Source organism: Eleutherodactylus coqui, chromosome 6 (assembly GCF_035609145.1).
Source record: "Eleutherodactylus coqui strain aEleCoq1 chromosome 6, aEleCoq1.hap1, whole genome shotgun sequence".
Classification (NCBI taxonomy): Eukaryota; Metazoa; Chordata; class Amphibia; order Anura; family Eleutherodactylidae; genus Eleutherodactylus; species Eleutherodactylus coqui.
Genome location: NC_089842.1, coordinates 424311 through 441369, shown reverse-complemented (window position 1 = coordinate 441369; position 17059 = coordinate 424311). Strand labels below are relative to the sequence as shown.

Below are 17059 nucleotides of genomic sequence, written 5' to 3'. Positions count from 1 at the left end.
CAGAGGAGAAAGAAGTGTAACAAAAAATGACTCTACCCACAAAGAACAGAGGAGAAAGAGGTACGGCAAGAAATGACTACCAACAAAGAGCAGAGGAGAGGAGAAAGAGGTACAGCAAGAAATGACTCTACCCAGAAAGAACCGAGCAGAAGAGAAAGAGGTATGGCAAGAAATGACTCTGCCCACAAGGAGCAGAGGAGAAAGAGGTACAGCAAGAAATGACTTCACCCAGAAAGAACAGAAGAGAAAGAGGTATAACAAGAAATGACTCTACCCACAAAGAACAGAGCAGAAGAGAAAGAGGTACAGCAAACAATGACTCTACCCACAAAGAACAGAGGAGAGGAGAAAGAGTACAGCAAGAAATGACTTTACCAACAAAGAACAGAGCAGAAGAGAGGTATGGCAAGAAATGACTCTGCCCACAAAGAGCAGAGGAGAAAGAGGTACAGCAAGAAATGACTTCACCCAGAAAGAACAGAGCAGAAGAAAAAGAGGTATAACAAGAAATGACTATACCCACAAAGTACAGAGGAGAAAGAGGTGCAGCAAGAAATGACTCTACCCACAAAGAACAGAGCAAAGGAGAAGGAGGTATAGCAAGAAATGACTCTATCCACAAAGAGCAGAGCAGAAGAGAAAGAGGTACAGCAAACAATGACTCTACCCACAAGGAACAGAGGAGAAAGAAGTATAACAAAAAATGACTCTACCCACAAAGAACAGAGAGGAGAAAAAGGTAGAGCAAGAAATGACTCTACCCACAAAGAGCAGAGGAGAAAGAGGTAAAGCAAGAAATGACTACCAACAAAGAGCAGAGGAGAGGAGAAAGAGTACAGCAAGAAATGACTCTACTCACAAAGAGCAGAGGAGAAAGAGGTACAGCAAGAAATGACTACCAACAAAGAGCAGAGGAGAGGAGAAAGAGGTACAGCAAGAAATGACTCTACCCACAAAGAGCAGAGGAGAAAGAGGTACAGCAAGAAATTACTCTACCCACAAAGAACAGAGGAGAAAGAGGTGCAGCAAGAAATGACTCTACCCACAAAGAGCAGAGAGAGGAGAGGAGAGGAGAGGAGAAGGAGGTACAGCAAGAAATGACTTTACCAACAAAGAACAGAGCAGAGGAAAAAGAGGTACAGCAAGAAATGACTCTACCCAGAAAGAACAGAGCAGAAGAGAAAGAGGTATAACAAGAAATGACTCTACCCACAAAGAACAGAGCAGAAGAAAAAGAGGTACACCAAGAAATGACTCTACCCACAAAGAACAGAGCAGAAGAGAAAGAGGTACAGCAAACAATGACTCTACCCACAAAGAACAGAGGAGAGGAGAAAGAGTACAGCAAGAAATGACTTTACCAACAAAGAACAGAGCAGAAGAGAGGCATGGCAAGAAATGACTCTGCCCACAAAGAGCAGAGGAGAAAGAGGTACAGCAAGAAATGACTTCACCCAGAAAGAACAGAGCAGAAGAAAAAGAGGTATAACAAGAAATGACTATACTCACAAAGTACAGAGGAGAACGAGGTGCAGCAAGAAATGACTCTACCCACAAAGTACAGAGGAGAACGAGGTGCAGCAAGAAATGACTCTACCCACAAAGTACAGAGGAGAACGAGGTGCAGCAAGAAATGACTCTACCCACAAAGAACAGAGCAAAGGAGAAGGAGGTATAGCAAGAAATGACTCTACCCACAAAGAGCAGAGCAGAAGAGAAAGAGGTACACCAAGAAATGACGCTACCCACAAAGATCAGAGCAGAAGAGAAAGAGGTACAGCAAACAATGACTCTACCCACAAGGAACAGAGGAGAAAGAAGTATAACAAAAAATGACTCTACCCACAAAGAACAGAGAGGAGAAAAAGGTAGAGCAAGAAATGACTCTACCCACAAAGAGCAGAGGAGAAAGAGGTACAGCAAGAAATGACTACCAACAAAGAGCAGAGGAGAGGAGAAAGAGGTGCAGCAAGAAATGACTCTACCCACAAAGAACAGAGGAGAAAGAGGTAGAGCAAGAAATGACTCTACCACAAAAAGCAGAGGAGAGGAGAAAGAGGTGCAGCAATAAATGACTCTACCCACAAAGAGCAGAGGAGAGGAGAAAGAGGTGCAGCAAGAAATGACTCTACCCACAAAGAACAGAGGAGAAAGAGGTAGAGAAGAAATGACTCTACCCACAAAGAACAGAGGAGAAAGAGGTACAGCAAGAAATGACTCTACCCACAAAGAGCAGAGGAGAAAGAGGTACAGCAAGAAATTACTCTACCAACAAAGAGCAGAGGAGAGGAGAAAGTGGTACAGCAAGAAATGACTCTACCCACAAAGAGCAAAGGAAAAGAAGCACAGCAAGAAATGACTCTACCCACAAAGAACAGAGGAGAAAGAGGTGCAGCAAGAAATGACTCTACCCACAAAGAGCAGAGAGAGGAGAGGAGAGGAGAGGAGAAGGAGGTACAGCAAGAAATGACTTTACCAACAAAGAACACAGCAGAGGAAAAAGAGGTACAGCAAGAAATGACTCTACCCAGAAAGAACAGAGCAGAAGAGAAAGAGGTATGGCAAGAAATGACTCTGCCCACAAGGAGCAGAGGAGAAAGAGGTACAGCAAGAAATGACTTCACCCAGAAAGAACAGAGCAGAAGAGAAAGAGGTATAACAAGAAATGACTCTACCCACAAAGAACAGAGCAGAAGAAAAAGAGGTACACCAAGAAATGACTCTACCCACAAAGAACAGAGCAGAAGAGAAAGAGGTACAGCAAACAATGACTCTACCCACAAAGAACAGAGGAGAGGAAAAAGAGTACAGCAAGAAATGACTTTACCAACAAAGAACAGAGCAGAAGAGAGGCATGGCAAGAAATGACTCTGCCCACAAAGAGCAGAGGAGAAAGAGGTACAGCAAGAAATGACTTCACCCAGAAAGAACAGAGCAGAAGAAAAAGAGGTATAACAAGAAATGACTCTACCCACAAAGTACAGAGGAGAACGAGGTGCAGCAAGAAATGACTCTACCCACAGAGAACAGAGCAGAAGAAAAAGAGGTATAACAAGAAATGACTATACTCACAAAGTACAGAGGAGAACGAGGTGCAGCAAGAAATGACTCTACCCACAAAGTACAGAGGAGAACGAGGTGCAGCAAGAAATGACTCTACCCACAAAGTACAGAGGAGAACGAGGTGCAGCAAGAAATGACTCTACCCACAAAGAACAGAGCAAAGGAGAAGGAGGTATAGCAAGAAATGACTCTACCCACAAAGAGCAGAGCAGAAGAGAAAGAGGTACACCAAGAAATGACGCTACCCACAAAGATCAGAGCAGAAGAGAAAGAGGTACAGCAAACAATGACTCTACCCACAAGGAACAGAGGAGAAAGAAGTATAACAAAAAATGACTCTACCCACAAAGAACAGAGAGGAGAAAAAGGTAGAGCAAGAAATGACTCTACCCACAAAGAGCAGAGGAGAAAGAGGTACAGCAAGAAATGACTACCAACAAAGAGCAGAGGAGAGGAGAAAGAGTACAGCAAGAAATGACTCTACTCACAAAGAGCAGAGGAGAGGAGAAAGAGTACAGCAAGAAATGACTCTACTCACAAAGAGCAGAGGAGAAAGAGGTACAGCAAGAAATGACTACCAACAAAGAGCAGAGGAGAGGAGAAAGAGGTACAGCAAGAAATGACTCTACCCACAAAGAGCAGAAGAGAAAGAGGTACACCAAGAAATTACTCTACCAACAAAGAGCAGAGGAGAGGAGAAAGAGGTACAGCAAGAAATGACTCTACCCACAAAGAGCAAAGGAAAAAGAAGCACAGCAAGAAATGACTCTACCCACAAAGAACAGAGGAGAAAGAGGTGCAGCAAGAAATGACTCTACCCACAAAGAACAGAGGAGAAAGAGGTAGAGCAAGAAATGACTCTACCACAAACAGCAGAGGAGAGGAGAAAAAGGTGCAGCAAGAAATGACTCTACCACAAAAAGCAGAGGAGAGGAGAAAGAGGTGCAGCAAGAAATGACTCTACCCACAAAGAGCAGAGGAGAGGAGAAAGAGGTGCAGCAAGAAATGACTCTACCCACAAAGAACAGAGGAGAAAGAGGTAGAGCAAGAAATGACTATACCCAAAAAAAAGAGCAGAGCAGAAGAGACAGAGGTACAGCAAACAATGACTCTACCCACAAGGAACAGAGGAGAAAGAAGTGTAACAAAAAATGACTCTACCCACAAAGAGCAGAGGAGAAAGAGGTACAGCAAGAAATTACTCTACCAACAAAGAGCAGAGGAGAGGAGAAAGTGGTACAGCAAGAAATGACTCTACTCACAAAGAGCAAAGGAAAAGAAGCACAGCAAGAAATGACTCTACCCACAAAGAGCAAAGGAAAAGAAGCACAGCAAGAAATGACTCTACCCACAAAGAACAGAGGAGAAAGAGGTGCAGCAAGAAATGACTTTACCCACAAAGAGCAGAGGAGAAAGGGGTACAGCAAGAAATGACTCTACCCACAAAGAGCAGAGGAGAGGAGAAAGAGGTGCAGCAAGAAATGATTCTACCCACAAAGAACAGAGGAGAAAGAGGTAGAGCAAGAAATGACTCTACCCACAAAGAACAGAGGAGAAAGAGATACAGCAAGAAATGACTACCAACAAAGAGCAGAGGAGAGGAGAAAGAGGTAAAGCAAGAAATGACTCTACCAACAAAGAGCAGACGAGAAAGAGATACAGCAAGAAATGACTCTACCCACAAAGAACAGAGGAGAAAGGGGTACAGCAAGAAATGACTCTACCACAAAAAGCAGAGGAGAGGAGAAAGAGGTGCAGCAAGAAATGACTCTACCCACAAAGAGCAGAGGAGAGGAGAAAGAGGTGCAGCAAGAAATGACTCTACCCACAAAGAACAGAGGAGAAAGAGGTAGAGCAAGAAATGACTCTACCCACAAAGAACAGAGGAGAAAGAGATACAGCAAGAAATGACTACCAACAAAGAGCAGAGGAGAGGAGAAAGAGGTAAAGCAAGAAATGACTCTACCAACAAAGAGCAGACGAGAAAGAGATACAGCAAGAAATGACTCTACCCACAAAGAACAGAGGAGAAAGGGGTACAGCAAGAAATGACTCTACCCACAAAGAGCAGAGGAGAGAGAGGTACAGCAAGAAATGACTCTACCCACAAAGAACAGAGCAGAAAGAGGTAGAGCAAGAAATGACTCTACCACAAACAGCAGAGGAGAGAGAGGTAGCGCAAGAAATTACTCTACCCACAAACAGCAGAGGAGAGGAGAAAGAGGTGCAACAAGAAATGTCTCTACCAACAAAGAGCAGAGGAGGGGAGAAAGAGGTACACCAAGAAATGTCTCTACCCACAAAGAGGAGAGGAGAAAGAGGTACAGCAAGAAATGACTCTACCCACAAAGAACAGAGGAGAGGAGAAAGAGGTACAGCAAGAAATGACTCTACCCACAAAGAGCAGAGAGAGGAGAGGAGAAGGAGGTACAGCAAGAAATGACTTTACCAACAAAGAACAGAGCAGAGGAAAAAGAGGTATAGCAAGAAATGACTCTACCCACAAAGAGCAGAGAGAGGAGAGGAGAAGGAGGTACAGCAAGAAATGACTTTACCAACAAAGACCAGAGCAAAGGAAAAAGAGGTACAGCAAGAAATGACTTCACCCAGAAAGAACAGAGCAGAAGAGAAAGAGGTATGGCAAGAAATGACTCTGCCCACAAAGAACAGAGGAAAAAGAGGTACAGTAAGAAATGACTTCACCCAGAAAGAACAGAGCAGAAGAGAAAGAGGTATAACAAGAAATGACTCTACCCACAAAGAACAGAGCAGAAGAAAAAGAGGTACACCAAGAAATGACTCTACTCACAAAGATCAGAGCAGAAGAGAAAGAGGTACAGCAAACAATGACTCTACCCACAAAGAACAGAGGAGAAAGAGGTACAGCAAGAAATGACTCTACCCACAAGGAGCAGGGGAGAAAGAGGTATACCAAAAACTGACTCTACCCACAAAGAGCAGAGCAGAAGAGAAAGAGGTACAGCAAGAAATGACTCTACCCACAAAGAACAGAGGAGAGGAGAAAGAGGTACAGCAAGAAATGACTCTACCCACAAAGAGCAGAGAGAGGAGAGGAGAAGGAGGTACAGCAAGAAATGACTTTACCAACAAAGAACAGAGCAGAGGAAAAAGAGGTACAGCAAGAAATGCTCTACCCAGAAAGAACAGAGCAGAAGAGAAAGAGGTATAACAAGAAATGACTCTACCAACAAAGAACAGAGCAGAAGAAAAAGAGGTACACCAAGAAATGACTCTACTCACAAAGATCAGAGCAGAAGAGAAAGAGGTACAGCAAACAATGACTCTACCCACAAAGAACAGAGGAGAAAGAGGTACAGCAAGAAATGACTCTACCCACAAGGAGCAGGGGAGAAAGAGGTATACCAAAAACTGACTCTACCCACAAAGAGCAGAGCAGAAGAGAAAGAGGTACAGCAAGAAATGACTCTACCCACAAAGAACAGAGGAGAGGAGAAAGAGGTACAGCAAGAAATGACTCTACCCACAAAGAGCAGAGAGAGGAGAGGAGAAGGAGGTACAGCAAGAAATGACTTTACCAACAAAGAACAGAGCAGAGGAAAAAGAGGTACAGCAAGAAATGCTCTACCCACAAAGATCTGAGCAGAAGAGAAAGAGGTACAGCAAACAATGACTCTACCCACAAAGAACAGAGGAGAAAGAAGTACAGCAAGAAATGACTCTACCGACAAAGAACAGAGGAGAAAGAGGTACAGCAAGAAATGACTCTACCCACAAAGAGCAGAGGAGAAAGAGGTACAGCAAGAAATGACTCTACCCACAAAGAACAGAGGAGAAAGAGGTAGAGCAAGAAATGACTCTACCACAAACAGCAGAGGAGAGGAGAAAAAGGTGCAGCAAGAAATGTCTCTACCAAGAAAGAGCAGAGGAGAGGAGAAAGAGGTACAGCAAGAAATGACTCTACCTACAAAGAGCAGAGAGAGGAGAGGAAAAGGAGGTACAGCAAGAAATGACTTTACCAACAAAGAACAGAGTAGAAAGAGGTACAGCAAGAAATGACTCTACCCACAAAGAGCAGAGGAGAAAGAGGTACAGCAAGAAATGACTTCACCCAGAAAGAACAGAGCAGAAGAAAAAGAGGTATAACAAGAAATGACTCTACCAACAAAGTACAGAGGAGAACGAGGTGCAGCAAGAAATGACTCTACCCACAAAGAACAGAGCAAAGGAGAAGGAGGTATAGCAAGAAATGACTCTACCCACAAAGAGCAGAGGAGAAAGAGGTACACCAAGAAATGACTATACCCAAAAAAAAGAGCAGAGCAGAAGAGAAAGAGGTACAGCAAACAATGACTCTACCCACAAGGAACAGAGGAGAAAGAAGTATAACAAAAAATGACTCTACCCACAAAGAACAGAGGAGAAAGAGGTACGGCAAGAAATGACTACCAACAAAGAGCAGAGGAGAGGAGAAAGAGGTACAGCAAGAAATGACTCTACTCACAAAGAGCAGAGGAGAAAGAGGTACAGCAAGAAATGACTACCAACAAAGAGCAGAGGAGAAGAGAAAGAGGTACAGCAAGAAATTACTCTACCCACAAAGAGCAGAGGAGAAAGAGGTACAGCAAGAAATTACTCTACCAACAAAGAGCAGAGGAGAGGAGAAAGAGGTACAGCAAGAAATGACTCTACCCACAAAGAGCAAAGGAAAAAGAAGCACAGCAAGAAATGACTCTACCCACAAAGCAGAGGAGAGGAGAAAGAGGTACAGCAAGAAATGACTCTACCTACAAAGAGCAGAGAGAGGAGAGGAAAAGGAGGTACAGCAAGAAATGACTTTACCAACAAAGAACAGAGTAGAAAGAGGTACAGCAAGAAATGACTCTACCCACAAAGAGCAGAGGAGAGGAGAGGAGAAAGAGGTGCAGCAAGAAATGACTCTACCCACAAAGAACAGAGGAGAAAGAGGTAGAGCAAGAAATGACTCTACCACAAAGAGCAGAGGAGAGGAGAAAAAGGTGCAGCAAGAAATGACTCTACCCACAAAGTACAGAGGAGAGAGAGGTACAGCAAGAAATTACTCTACCCACAAACAGCAGAGGAGAGGAGAAAGAGGTAAAGCAAGAAATGACTCTACCAACAAAGAGCAGAGGAGAGGAGAAAGAGGTACAGCAAGGAATGACTCTACTCACAAAGAGCAAAGGAGAAAGAGGTAAAGCAAGAAATGACTCTACCAACAAAGAGCAGAGGAGAGGAGAAAGAGGTGCAGCAAGAAATGACTCTACCCACAAAGAGCAGAAGAGAAAGAGGTACACCAAGAAATTACTCTACCAACAAAGAGCAGAGGAGAGGAGAAAGAGGTACAGCAAGAAATGACTCTACCCACAAAGAGCAAAGGAAAAAGAAGCACAGCAAGAAATGACTCTACCCACAAAGAACAGAGGAGAAAGAGGTGCAGCAAGAAATGACTACCCACAAAGAACAGAGGAGAAACAGGTAGAGCAAGAAATGACTCTACCACAAAGAGCAGAGGAGAAAGAGGTACAGCAAGAAATGACTCTACCCACGAAGAGCAGAGGAGAGGAGAAAGAGGTACAGCAAGAAATGACTTTACCCACAAAGAACAGAGGAGAAAGAGGTACAGCAAGAAATGACTCTACCCACAAAGAACAGAGCAAAGGAGAAGGAGGTATAGCAAGAAATGAATCTACCCACAAAGAGCAGAGAGAGGAGAGGAGAAGGGGGTACAGCAAGAAATGACTTTACCCACAAAGAACACAGGAGAAAGAGGTACAGCAAGAAATGACTCTACCCACAAAGAACAGAGGAGAAAGAGGTACAGCAAGAAATGACTCTACCCACAAAGAGCAGAGAGAGGAGAGGAGAAGAAGGTACAGCAAGAAATGACTTTACCAACAAAGAACAGAGCAAAGGAAAAAGAGGTACAGCAAGAAATGACTCTACCCAGAAAGAACAGAGCAGAAGAGAAAGAGGTATGGCAAAAAATGACTGCCCACAAAGAGCAGAGGAGAAAGAGGTGCTGCAAGAAATGACTCTACCCACAAAGAGCAGAGGAGAGGAGAAAGAGGTGCAGCAAGAAATGACTCTACCCACAAAGAGCAGAGGAGAGGAGAAAGAGGTGCAGCAAGAAATGACTCTACCCACAAAGAACAGAGGAGAAAGAGGTAGAGCAAGAAATGACTCTACCCACAAAGAGCAGAGGAGAGGAGAAAGAGGTACAGCAAGAAATGACTCTACCCACAAAGAACAGAGGAGAAAGAGGTAGAACAAGAAATGACTCTACCACAAACAGCAGAGGAGAGGAGAAAAAGGTGCAGCAAGAAATGTCTCTACCAAGAAAGAGGAGAGGAGAAAGAGGTACAGCAAGAAATGACTCTACCCAGAAAGATCTGAGCAGAAGAGAAAGAGGTACAGCAAACAATGACTCTACCCACAAAGAACAGAGAAGAAAGAGGTACAGCAAGAAATGACTCTACCCACAAAGAGCAGAGGGGAGGAGAAAGAGGTCCAGCAAGAAATGACTCTACCCACAAAGAGCAGAGAGAGGAGAGGAGGTACAGCAAGAAATGACTTTACCAACAAAGAACAGAGCAGAGGAAAAAGAGGTACAGCAAGAAATGACTTCACCCAGAAAGAACAGAGCAGAAGAAAAAGAGGTATAACAAGAAATGACTCTACCCACAAAGAGCAGAGCAGAAGAGAAAGAGGTACACCAAGAAATGACTCTACCCACAAAGATCAGAGCAGAAGAGAAAGAGGTACAGCAAACAATGACTCTACCCACAAGGAACAGAGGAGAAAGAAGTATAACAAAAAATGATTCTACCCACAAAGAACAGAGAGGAGAAAAAGGTAGAGCAAGAAATGACTACCAACAAAGAGCAGAGGAGAAAGAGGTAAAGCAAGAAATGACTACCAACAAAGAGCAGAGGAGAAAGAGGTACAGCAAGAAATGACTCTACTCACAAAGAGCAGAGGAGAAAGAGGTACAGCAAGAAATGACTACCAACAAAGAGCAGAGGAGAGGAGAAAGAGGTACAGCAAGAAATGACTCTACCCACAAAGAGCAGAAGAGAAAGAGGTACACCAAGAAATTACTCTACCAACAAAGAGCAGAGGAGAGGAGAAAGAGGTACAGCAAGAAATGACTCTACCCACAAAGAGCAAAGGAAAAAGAAGCACAGCAAGAAATGACTCTACCCACAAAGAACAGAGGAGAAAGAGGTGCAGCAAGAAATGACTCTACCCACAAAGAACAGAGGAGAAAGAGGTAGAGCAAGAAATGACTCTACCACAAACAGCAGAGGAGAGGAGAAAAAGGTGCAGCAAGAAATGACTCTACCACAAAAAGTAGAGGAGAGGAGAAAGGTGCAGCAAGAAATGACTCTACCCACAAAGAGCAGAGGAGAGGAGAAAGAGGTGCAGCAAGAAATGACTCTACCCACAAAGAGCAGAGGAGAGGAGAAAGAGGTGCAGCAAGAAATGACTCTACCCACAAAGAACAGAGGAGAAAGAGGTAGAGCAAGAAATGACTCTACCACAAAGAGCAGAGGAGAGGAGAAAGAGGTGCAGCAAGAAATGACTCTACCCACAAAGAACACAGGAGAGAGAGGTACAGCAAGAAATTACTCTACCAACAAAGAGCAGAGGAGAGCAGAAAGAGGTACAGCAAGAAATGACTACCAACAAAGAGCAGAGGAGAGGAGAAAGAGGTAGAGCAAGAAATGACTCTACCACAAAGAGCAGAGGAGAGGAGAAAGAGGTAGAGCAAGAAATGACTACCACAAAGAGCAGAGGAGAGAAGAAAGAGGTAGAGCAAGAAATGACTCTACCCACAAAGAACAGAGGAGAAAGAGATACAGCAAGAAATGACTCTACCCACAAAGAGCAGAGGAAAAAGAGGTACAGCAAGAAATGACTCTACCCACAAAGAGCAGAGAGAGGAGAGGAGAAGGAGGTACAGCAAGAAATGACTTTACCAACAAAGACCAGAGCAGAGGAAAAAGAGGTACAGCAAGAAATGACTTCACCCAGAAAGAACAGAGCAGAAGAGAAAGAGGTATAACAAGAAATGACTCTACCCACAAAGATCAGAGCAGAAGAGAAAGAGGTACACCAAGAAATGACTCTACCCACAAAGATCAGAGCAGAAGAGAAAGAGGTACAGCAAACAATGACTCTACCCACAAAGAACAGAGGAGAAAGAGGTACAGCAAGAAATGACTCTACCCACAAAGAGCAGAGCAGAAGAGAAAGAGGTACACCAAGAAATGACTCTACCCACAAAGAACAGAGGAGAAAGAGGTACAGCAAGAAATGACTCTACCCACAAAGAACAGAGGAGAGGAGAAAGAGGTACAGCAAGAAATGACTCTACCCACAAAGAGCAGAGAGAGGAGAGGAGAAGGAGGTACAGCAAGAAATGACTTTACCAACAAAGAACAGAGCAGAGGAAAAAGAGGTACAGCAAGAAATGACTTTACCAACAAAGAACAGAGCAGAGGAAAAAGAGGTACAGCAAGAAATGACTCTACCCAGAAAGAACAGAGCAGAAGAGAAAGAGGTATGGCAAAAAATGACTCTGCCCACAAAGAGCAGAGGAGAAAGAGGTACAGCAAGAAATGACTTCACCCTGAAAGAACAGAGCAGAAGAGGAAGAGGTATAACAAGAAATGACTCTACCCACAAAGAACAGAGCAGAAGAAAAAGAGGTACACCAAGAAATGACTCTACCCACAAAGTACAGAGGAGAACGAGGTGCAGCAAGAAATGACTCTACCCACAAAGAACAGAGCAAAGGAGAAGGAGATATAGCAAGAAATGACTCTACCCACCCACAAAGAGCAGAGGAGAAAGAGGTACACCAAGAAATGACTCTACCCACAAGGAACAGAGGAGAAAGAAGTATAACAAAAAATGACTCTACCCACAAAGAACAGAGAGGAGAAAAAGGTACAGCAAGAAATGACTCTACCCACAAAGAACTGTGTAGTGAGCACACAGAGTCCTCTTGAATGGAGAAAAAGACGTGCTGTTGTGAAAAAGAAAAGGAGAGTGGTGGTTGTGGGGGATTCCCTATTGAGAGGAACAGAGGCCGCTGTCTGCAGACCTGACATCTCACGAGAGGTGTGCTGTCTTCCAGGGGCACAAAGACGTGTCTGATCGGCAGTCAAGACTCCTCAGTCCTACAGAACACCACCCATTCCTACTAATACATGTAGGGACAAATGACACTGCAAAAAAGGACCTTGCAACTATCTGCAGAGACTTTGAAGACCTCAGAAAGAAGGTGAAGGAACTAGGAGCACAGGTGGTCTTCTCATCCATCCTCCCAGTGGATGGCCATGGAATAAGAAGATGGAACAGGATTCTGGAGGTGAACAAGTGGCTACATCGATGGTGCCGTCAGCAAAGAATCGGATTCCTAGACCATGGAGTGAATTACCTATATGATGGACTGCTTGCTAGAGACGGGTTGTACCTTACAAAAACAGGTAAGCATATATTTGGTGGGCGCCTTGCTTCACTCATTAGGAGAGCTTTAAACTAGAACAATATGGGAAGGGAAGTGAAAGGCAAAAACATACAGCTAATTAATACATTTGAGACCCTCGCTATTAGAAGTGGGAAGAAAGAACAAAGACAAAAAATTCAGAATGCCCAACATAGTGATCATGGGAGATTTTACCCATCCAGACATTTGTTGGGAATCTCTCAGGTAAAAGTAATGGATCCAACAGATTCTTATCCGCTCTTGCTGACAACTTTATCTTCCAGAAGACAGAAGAGAAAACAAGGGGATCTGCTATCTTGGACCTAATTCTTACCAATAGGGAGGGAATGGTTGAGGAAGTAAGGGTGGCCGGGACCTTAGGAGGCAGTGATTATGATATCCTTGGATGTTGGATAACAAGGGGAGGAAGACCTGAGAAGACTCAGACCTCAAGGTTGGATTTCAGGAAGGCAGATTTTACTGAACTTAGAAAGAGGAAGAATCCAATGGCTGGATGTTCTTAAGGACAGAAATATTCAAGAAGGTCGGAAAATATTGTGGAATGAGATTCTCAAAGCACAATCGTTACCAATCCCTAAAAGGAGGAAGAATGGGAAGCATTTAAAGAGACCAGGATGGATGAATACAGAGCTTTTTACTTTAAGAGGGGCACGGCGTTCGTCGTGAGGGGTTCTCTCTACACCTCACTTACTATGACACAAACAAAAAAAGAGCACTTTTGCATTAAACAAAGTGCAATATGTGGAACCACACGGGGTTAATTCTACACGTAAACTTTATTGCTACGCGTTTCGGCACTACAAAAACTTGCCTTTTTCAAGCATATATAACAAAACAATACAGCGACATTTTTTTATATATTGCACTTTGTTTCTACGGCGCACGGGCTCCTTTATATCTTATGGGGTGTATCCTGCTGATGGCTCCTTCGGCTCCTGACTCTCCAACTACTTTTGGATTGTGGACAAGTAATTTCTCTACACGCGGTCTTGGATCGAGGGTGCCGGTGGGATTTCCCTAGCCAGGGGTAACCCATCGTGTACCAGGTGAGTCACCTCTCACTTTTTATGTCCCATATAGGGCAATTCTTACACTTGTTTCTTTCACTTCGTATGACGGGATTTTACTGGAATATTTTGCAATCAGTGACATTAAACTTACTCAGCAGAGACATATCCTAATTTATTTTCTGTGTGCAGAGGCGGTGCACCCAGTAATGGCGTCCCTCCTGAAAAGCAAAAGACAGATAAAGCGCAGACGTTAATTTTCATGGTCACATTTAGGTAAAAAATAAAATCGTAAAGTAAGAGTCATTTTTCCAAAATACAAAATCTTGTCCCCACAGACAACAATTACATACAGAGGTGAGCCAGGCGGACCACTCAAGGAGCTAGCATGCTGGCAGCAAGTAACGGCCCCTCAGCTGACAGTTCTTCAAAGAAATATTAGCAAATCCTAATACATTAGAGAAATCATCTTCTGCTGCAGGTAAGAGGGGGACTAATGCAGGGAGAGCTGCCAGCAATGCCCCGATGCCAACCACCAGCTAGCCCTTCCCTGCAATATTATCCAACAAAAGGGGGTGGCATTCAATAAGGGCAATAACATCGCAGAGCAGAGTCTCTCATGCAGGACCACCCCCGATATGTCCCAGAATGCCATGTATTACTATATGTCCACTGTGGGGTCTCCCACTCAGGACCACCCCCAATGTGTCCCAGAATGCCTTGTAATACTGTATGTCCACTGTGGGGTCTCCCGCTCAGGACCACCCCCGATATGTCCCAGAATGCCATGTATTACTATATGTCCACTGTGGGGTCTCCCACTCAGGACCACCCCGATATGTCCCAGAATGCCATGTATTACTATATGTCCACTGTGGGGTCTCCCACTCAGGACCACCCCCAATGTGTCCCAGAATGCCTTGTAATACTGTATGTCCACTGTGGGGTCTCCCACTCAGGACCACCCCCGATATGTCCCAGAATGCCATGTATTACTATATGTCCACTGTGGGGTCTCCCGCTCAGGACCACCCCCAATGTGTCCCATAATGCCTTGTAATACTGTATGTCCACTGTGGGGTCTCCCGCTCAGGACCACCCCCGATATGTCCCAGAATGCCATGTATTACTATATGTCCACTGTGGGGTCTCCCGCTCAGGACCACCCTCGATATGTCCCAGAATGCCATGTAATACTAGATTTCCACTTAAAGGGGTTGTCCCGCGGCAGCAAGTGGGTCTATACACTTCTGTATGGCCATAATAATGCACTTTGTAATGTACATTGTGCATTAATTATGAGCCATACAGAAGTTATAAAAAGTTTTATACTTACCTGCTCCGTTGCTGGCGTCCTCGTCTCCATGGTGCCGACTAATTTTCGCCCTCCGATGGCCAAATTAGCCGCGCTTGCGCAGTCCGGGTCTTCTGCAGTCTTCTATGGGGCCGCTCGTGTAGAATGCCGGCTCCGTGTAGCTCCGCCCCGTCACGTGCCGATTCCAGCCAATCAGGAGGCTGGAATCGGCAATGGACCGCACAGAAGCCCTGCGGTCCACGGAGACAGAGGATCCCGGCGGCCATCTTCAGCAGGTAAGTATGAAGACGCCGGACTGCCGGGATTCAGGTAAGCGCTGTGCGGGTTGTTTTTTTAACCCCTGCATCGGGGTTGTCTCGCGCCGAACGGGGGGGGGGTTAAAAAAAAAAAAAAAACCCGTTTCGGCGCGGGACAACCCCTTTAAGGCTAGCTTTGGCTTTCCTTGGACACTTCAACTATCTCGCAGGGGTGCCGTGTGACTCGGGGTGACTAGCCTGCATTCTCATAGGGGTTGAACTTCTTGATAAATCTTTTGAATTACAAGTGTACATTTTCATCACATCATAAAACAAAGTTTCTTGACTCACCTGGAAAATACTTTCTCCATTTCTCGGCCATAATAGCGTCTACTGTCTGGGCAGCAGAGGCTGAAGCAATCTTTGAATGGCCACCAGTCCTCCAGGCCCAATGAGATAGTGGATGGCTGCCAACTTGAGGACTGATTCTGGACAATGATGCATAAGCAGAAACTGGGAGCCCTGTGAAGAGTGGCGGCTGGTTGTGTGTATGGGGCACGGGCTGAGGGTCAGCAGACAGCGATGACAAGACGCTATTGAGCTCCGCTGTAATGTGACGCAGAGACTGTGTGAGATGCTGGACCTTCAGTGGAAGGCTGGCCGGGGACACCGAGATATCGCCTGCAGGACGAGACAAATGAAAAAGGAATGCATTATGCAATGCCAACAATCCCCTGTAGTTTTTGGCTCGGGGAACACCTAAACGTCTTGTAGGAAGACTTTATTTTCTTAGAGTAATCTAAACTTTAACAAGAGATTTCCAAACAATTTTTCATCTGCTGCTCTTCATCGGGCCTGATATCCCAGCGAGCAGGACCGATCACCAGCTAATCACCTCTAGGGTAACTTCGCACATTCTTCTGCCTTGGAGGGTTCTCTGTGTCCAGACTCATATAGTTTACCTCTGGCTGTGTCTCATGCGCAACGAAGAGCACTAGCCCGAAATGTTGTAGAAACGTTGTGGGTGGCTGAAGTACCTTAATAAATCTTATGAGCTTCATATAAAGAGGATCCCGTGAAGGTGTGCAGTCCATTCAAATATTTCTAGCTATTCACCTGGCCGACGCGATTTGGAAGAGATTTCCAAGCTACTCAATTCATTCCTATAGACAGCGATGGCACAGCGATGGCACAGCGATCTATGTAGCGTGGTAAGAAGGAGGTGCAACCTCACGAATCAGACTCCCATACTTAATGACTTTTTTTCCCATCTCTGAATTTCAAAATCCATAACTTTATTTTTCCGTCAGCTTAGCCATACGAGGACTTGTAAAAAACTTATTTGAAGGGACAGAGTGAAAAAGCACCAACTCCGTCATTGTTTTGTGCGTATTCTCACTGCACAGCAGAAAGAACACATTTTTCTAGTTCACATCATTGGGAAACACAGCTTGGACTGTGGGTATAGCTACTGCCACTAGGAGGCGACACTAGGCAGAAAAGTGTTAGCTCCTTCTACCAGGCATACCCCTCCCGCAGATGGGACGAATGTCAGGCAAACGATGGCCGACACTCGTCCCGCACATACTGGCTGCAGTGCTGCTGCATGGGAGCTAGTATCGCTGGCTCACAGCGGGGCGGCTGTACACAAGCAATACAAGAATTACATGTGGAAATCAGTTATAAGAAAGCAAACAGGTGGAGCGGTCAAGGGGTGCAGGGGTAGAGGTCGTATGTGGCAGAGTGGAAGGTGTTGGAAGCCATAGGGAGGGACAGGGGAACTACATCCGGTGATTTGGTATGCCTCTCTGAAGAGGTGCGTTTTTACGGCACATCAGAAATTTCGTGCATCGGGAATTGTCCGGATGCCTTGGGGTAGAGCGTTCCAGAGGATGGGTGCTGCTCTGGTGAAGTCCTGGAGGTG

The 17059-nt window shown here is 44.9% G+C and overlaps 1 protein-coding gene across 6 annotated transcripts in view; it reads right to left on the bottom strand.

The window, feature by feature from the left end:
- The window catches only part of CEP164 (centrosomal protein 164), a 218879-nt gene that overhangs the window by 32278 nt on the left and 169542 nt on the right, over nucleotides 1-17059 (bottom strand). For all 6 annotated transcript variants that reach the window (XM_066606019.1, XM_066606020.1, XM_066606023.1 and 3 more), the window contains 2 exons: nucleotides 15487-15816; nucleotides 13739-13805 (listed from right to left, as the gene is read on the bottom strand). In XM_066606019.1, coding sequence (XP_066462116.1) covers nucleotides 13739-13805; nucleotides 15487-15816 — 397 coding nt within the window. The remainder of the gene's footprint in view (nucleotides 1-13738; nucleotides 13806-15486; nucleotides 15817-17059) is intronic.